Source organism: Lepidothrix coronata, unplaced genomic scaffold (genome assembly GCF_001604755.1).
Source record: "Lepidothrix coronata isolate B3197 unplaced genomic scaffold, Lepidothrix_coronata-1.0 Scaffold330, whole genome shotgun sequence".
NCBI classification, from domain to species: domain Eukaryota; kingdom Metazoa; phylum Chordata; class Aves; order Passeriformes; family Pipridae; genus Lepidothrix; species Lepidothrix coronata.
Window position 1 is genome coordinate 318,955 of NW_016690510.1, and position 4,309 is coordinate 323,263.

A 4,309-nucleotide genomic window follows, 5' to 3' on the forward strand; every position below is an offset into this window, starting at 1 on the left:
TGCCCCTGCCGTGCCCTGCCGTGCCCTGCCGTGCCGCGGTACCGCAGCGCTCCCAGGGTCCCGGCGCTGTCCGTGTTGCTCAGCTGCCGACGCTTCTTCTTCCAGGAGGCCACGAGCTGGTCGGACTGGGAGACACTGTTGAACCGCAGCTTGTAGCTCCTGGGGGGGGTCAGGGGGTGAGAGGAGGCTGGGGGGGGGTCCTGCCCCAGCCCCTGGTCCCAGCAGGGACCCCCAAGACCCCCGGTGCTCACATGGGCGGCTCAGCCTGGGAGGTGCCGGTGTACGGCGATGTCATCTCCATCAGTGCCTTGGAGAAGCTCTGGGGGGGATGGAATGTCAACCCCAAATCCAGACCCCTTCCCAATGCCTTTCCTATCCCCATCCCATCCCTATCCCAATCCCATCCCAACCTCGGCACATTCCGGAGGGTCCCCGTTCCCAAACGTGCTGGTGACCACCAGGACCAGGGTCTCGTGCTCCAGGGCCACCACGTCATACTCGTCCATGCACAGCACCTTCGTGGAATGCCAGGATTGGGATCCCTCCACGAGGGGATCCTCTCACTCGGTGTCTCCGCTCACCCTCGCCTTTGGCCAGGGGGAGGGGGTTTGGGTGAGGGGAGACGCCCCAATTCCCCGCCTTTTCCTTGCAAACCTTGGGATCAAACGCTCGTCGGAAGAGCTGGCACAGATTCCAAGCGTAAGTCCGGGATTTCCCGGTCTCGGTGGCGTAGAGGATGGTGGCCTTCACCCTCCGCGCCATCACCTGCCCCATCAGCTTGGCCGAGATCTTGACGGCACTGTGGGATCCCCAGGATCACAATGAGATCACCGTGGGATCCCAGAATTCCCGTGGGATCCCTGGGATCACGGGATTCACCTACTTGGCCACTTCCTTGAAGGTCTTTCTCCGTGTGACGGTGGTGCCTTTGGACACATAAACCTTCCAGGCATCGGGCTGTGGGGGGAGGGGTTGGTTGTGGGGCAGAGGGGCCATGGGGGGGTTGGTTGGGGGGCAAAGGGGCCATGGGGGGGGTGGTTGGGGGGCAGAGGGGTCGGGGGGCTGTGGGGCTGGACCCAGCTGGTAGCGAAAAGTGGGCTGGGGGTCACAGGGGGAACTGGGGGTCATGGGGTTGTGTGGAGGGCTGGGGAGGCAGAGGGAGCTTAGGGGGTCATGGGGGGGCTGGAGGAGTCCTGAGGGGCCTGAGGGAGACCCTCAGCTGGTGCCGTGGGGGTCCCACAGGGTGCTCAAGAGGTGCTGTGGCGTGTCCTGGGGGCTGTGGGGAGGGGTCCCACCTGGTAGCGGAAGGTGGGCGGGGGGCTGTGGGGAGGGGTCCCACCTGGTAGCGGAAGGTGGGCCGCAGCTGGTAGTTGACCATCTCCTGGTGGAAGACGGGGGTGAGGCTGCCCGAGAGGGGGGGCACGATCCAGGCCCAGTCCGCGGGACACCCCCCCCGTGCCCGCCCCTCCGCTGCCAGGTGCTTCACGAACGACTCGGTGGCCGCGTGGTGGTCCACAATGGTCACCTGGGCCACCTGTGGGGACAGGGGGGCAATGGGCACCTGGGCCACCTGCAGGGACAGGGGCTGGGGGCTCTGGGAGGGGTCCCAGCAGAGGTCCCACCTGGAAGCTGTGCAGCACGGCCACGTTCACCTCCACGGCCGCCCGGTCCTTCCAGAGGGAAGAGCTGGTCCCCGTGTCCAGCCCCATGCGCTGGGCCACCTCCTGTGGGGGGTAATCGAGGGAGGGGTCACTGGGGGGGTCGGGCAGGGGGCTCAGCCGGGGGGTGTCAGCCAGTGGAGTCCTTGTGGGGTCCCAGAGGGGTCCCACGGGAGCTTGGCCCAAGGGTCCAAATGGGGTTCCAGTGAAGGTCCAGAGGAGATCCTGGAGGGTCCTGGTGGGTCCTGGGGTATCCCAGTGGGGGGTCCCAAAGGTTCCCAATAGGTTCCCAGTGGAGTCCTTGGGGTGTCCCAGGGAGTCCCGAGAAGGGTCCCAGTTGGGTGCTGGGGAGTGCCAGGGGTGGTCCCAGTGAGGTCCCGGGCTGTGCCAGGGGGTCCCAGTCATGTCCGGGGGGGGTCCCAGGGTGGTCCTGGGGGGTCCCAATGCGGTCCTGGGGGGTGCTGGGGAGGTTCTGGGGGTGTGGGGGTCTCACGGGCAGCACGTTGTAGCGGTGGCGGTCGCAGAGGTTGCGGGAGCCGATCTCGGTGCCCATGTACCAGCCGTTGAACGGGGCCGCGGGGAACTCGAGCCCCCCGATCTCCAGCAGCAGGTTGGCCACGGCTGGCAGCGCGTGCCAGCGCAGCCCCAGCTCCGAGAACCACTCCAGCCTGGGGGGGCACGGGGGGGCTGCAGCCGGACCCTCACGGACCCACGTCTGCCCCACACTGGCCCCACCCTGGATCCCCAATCTCCATCCCACCTGCACCCCAGTATCCCAGTACCCAGCCAGGGAGGGAGTCAGCAGACCAGCATCCCAGTCAGGGAGAGGATCAGCATCCCAATATCCCACCGTCCAGCCCGGGAGGAGGTCAGCAACCCAGACTCCTGGTGTCCCGTGCAAGGAGGAGACCAGCAGACCAGTATACCAGAGACAGAAGGGACCAGAATCGCAGCATCCCAGCCCGGGAAGGGGGCAGTTTCCCAGTATCCCAGCCAGGGAGGGGGGTCAGCAGACCAGTATCCCACTCAGGGATGGAATCAGCCCCACGACAGCCCCACGTCCCCAGCGGGGGTCCCAACCTCCATGCCCCCTCCATCCCCTCTCATCCCCTCCATCCCCTCCATTCCCTCTCCAGGAACGACCCAGTTGGATCTCAGCCCAGAGGGGTGTCCCAGGGGGTCTCCTGGCCAGGGGGGGCCCGGGGGGTCGCAGCCCCACTCACGTGGGGTGCTGGAGCGGCACCTCGAGGACCAGCTCCGGGGGGAGCGGGAAGAGCTCGGGGGACTCGTCGGGGCCCTGCAGCAGCAGCGGCAGCACGTCGAAGCGGCCCCCCCCGGGGGTCCAGCCGTGCTGGATGCAGAGCTGGGGGGGGACACGGTGTCAGGGGGGGTCACCAGGCAGGGGAGTCTAGGGACACAGGAACTGGGGAGGAGATGGAGCGGGAGATGAGGAAGGATGGAGGGGTCATGAGGAGATGGGGGTGGAGGAGGGATGGAGTGAGGATGAAGGGATGGAGAGGGTTTGGAGGAGATGTGGAGGGGGGGGGCCAGAGAGGCGAAGGAGGAGGAGATGAAGGGAGGGATGGAGAGGGGACAGAGGGGGGATGAGGGTGGTCTGGGGGCCCAGGGGTGCCCCACCTCGGTGATGTCCACATTGGCGGGGTCGCCCCTCACGGAGCCGTCGGGCTGCCGGTACCCAGCATAGCGGATCAGCTGCGGGTTCCAGATGCGGAAATCACCCCGTCCCGGTGCCCGCGGCGGGAAGATGGTGATGGCAGACCTGGGGGGATCGGGGGGCCGTCACAGACCCCCTCTGGCAACGGGGGCCGGGGGGCTGGGAGGGCACTCACCGGATGTTGCCGCGGTTGGTGGCGAACTGGATGTGGGAGCAGAGGAGGCTGAACATCTCCCCCACCCCTGCGCAGTCCCGGGCGTCGAACACCTGCGGGGGGACGGGGTGGGGTGTGGTCGGTGCCCCCACGGGTTGTGGTGGGCGTGGTCCCAGGGGTGGGGTCGCACCTGGAGCTTGTTCCACTGGATGCGGCCGACGCAGCGAGCCGCGTTCCGCCACGCCTGCTTGGCCCCGAAGGCCAGCTCGGGCTCCCGCAGCCGGTACGAGCCCGAGGCCTCGATCTCCGCAGCCACCTCCCGCAGCCGCTGCGTGTGTGCCGGGGAGTTCTCCCTGCGGGGGGGACCCTCAGCACCCTCAGAGACACAGGGACACCCCCAGACACTGCCACCTCCCACAGCTTCTGCATCTGCACCCCCCCTGTGGGGGGACCCTCAGCACCCCCAGAGACAGGGACTCCCCCTTGCTCACCGCCGCAGGGACACGTAGTACTGGGTGATGAAGTCCCGGGCCAGCTCCAGCAGCTCCTCGGGGGGTCGCATCCCCTCGGGGGTCGGGTTGGGCAGCGGCCGCGGCAGCACCAGGGACCCCAGGCAGCGCTGCCCCGAGCAGGGCAGCTCCTGGGGGGGGGACCGTGTCACTCGGGGGCCTGCCTGGACCCCCGGGACGGAACCCCCGCCCCAGCATCCACGTCCACACCCCCCTCGCCCGTGTCTGTCATCCCGGCACTCCCCAAACCGCACCCCCGGGACAAATCTCCGTCCTGGAATCCCCATCACAACCCCCCGCGAGCCCTGCACCA

General features: G+C 68.1%; 1 protein-coding gene across 1 annotated transcript in view; it reads right to left on the reverse strand.

The window, feature by feature from the left end:
• NOS3 (nitric oxide synthase 3) overlaps positions 1-4,072 on the reverse strand; it is a 12,254-nt gene extending 8,182 nt beyond the window's left edge. Inside the window, exons 1-13 of the mRNA XM_017838275.1 lie at positions 3,979-4,072; positions 3,678-3,840; positions 3,509-3,600; positions 3,297-3,438; positions 2,882-3,021; positions 2,152-2,326; positions 1,623-1,724; positions 1,340-1,534; positions 884-957; positions 655-799; positions 411-515; positions 252-319; positions 43-159 (exon numbers count right to left, since the gene is read on the reverse strand). Of these exons, the coding sequence (XP_017693764.1) occupies positions 43-159; positions 252-319; positions 411-515; positions 655-799; positions 884-957; positions 1,340-1,534; positions 1,623-1,724; positions 2,152-2,326; positions 2,882-3,021; positions 3,297-3,438; positions 3,509-3,600; positions 3,678-3,840; positions 3,979-4,049 (1,589 nt within the window). The 5' untranslated portion in view covers positions 4,050-4,072. The remainder of the gene's footprint in view (positions 1-42; positions 160-251; positions 320-410; positions 516-654; positions 800-883; positions 958-1,339; positions 1,535-1,622; positions 1,725-2,151; positions 2,327-2,881; positions 3,022-3,296; positions 3,439-3,508; positions 3,601-3,677; positions 3,841-3,978) is intronic.
• Positions 4,073-4,309: the final 237 nt, after the last annotated feature.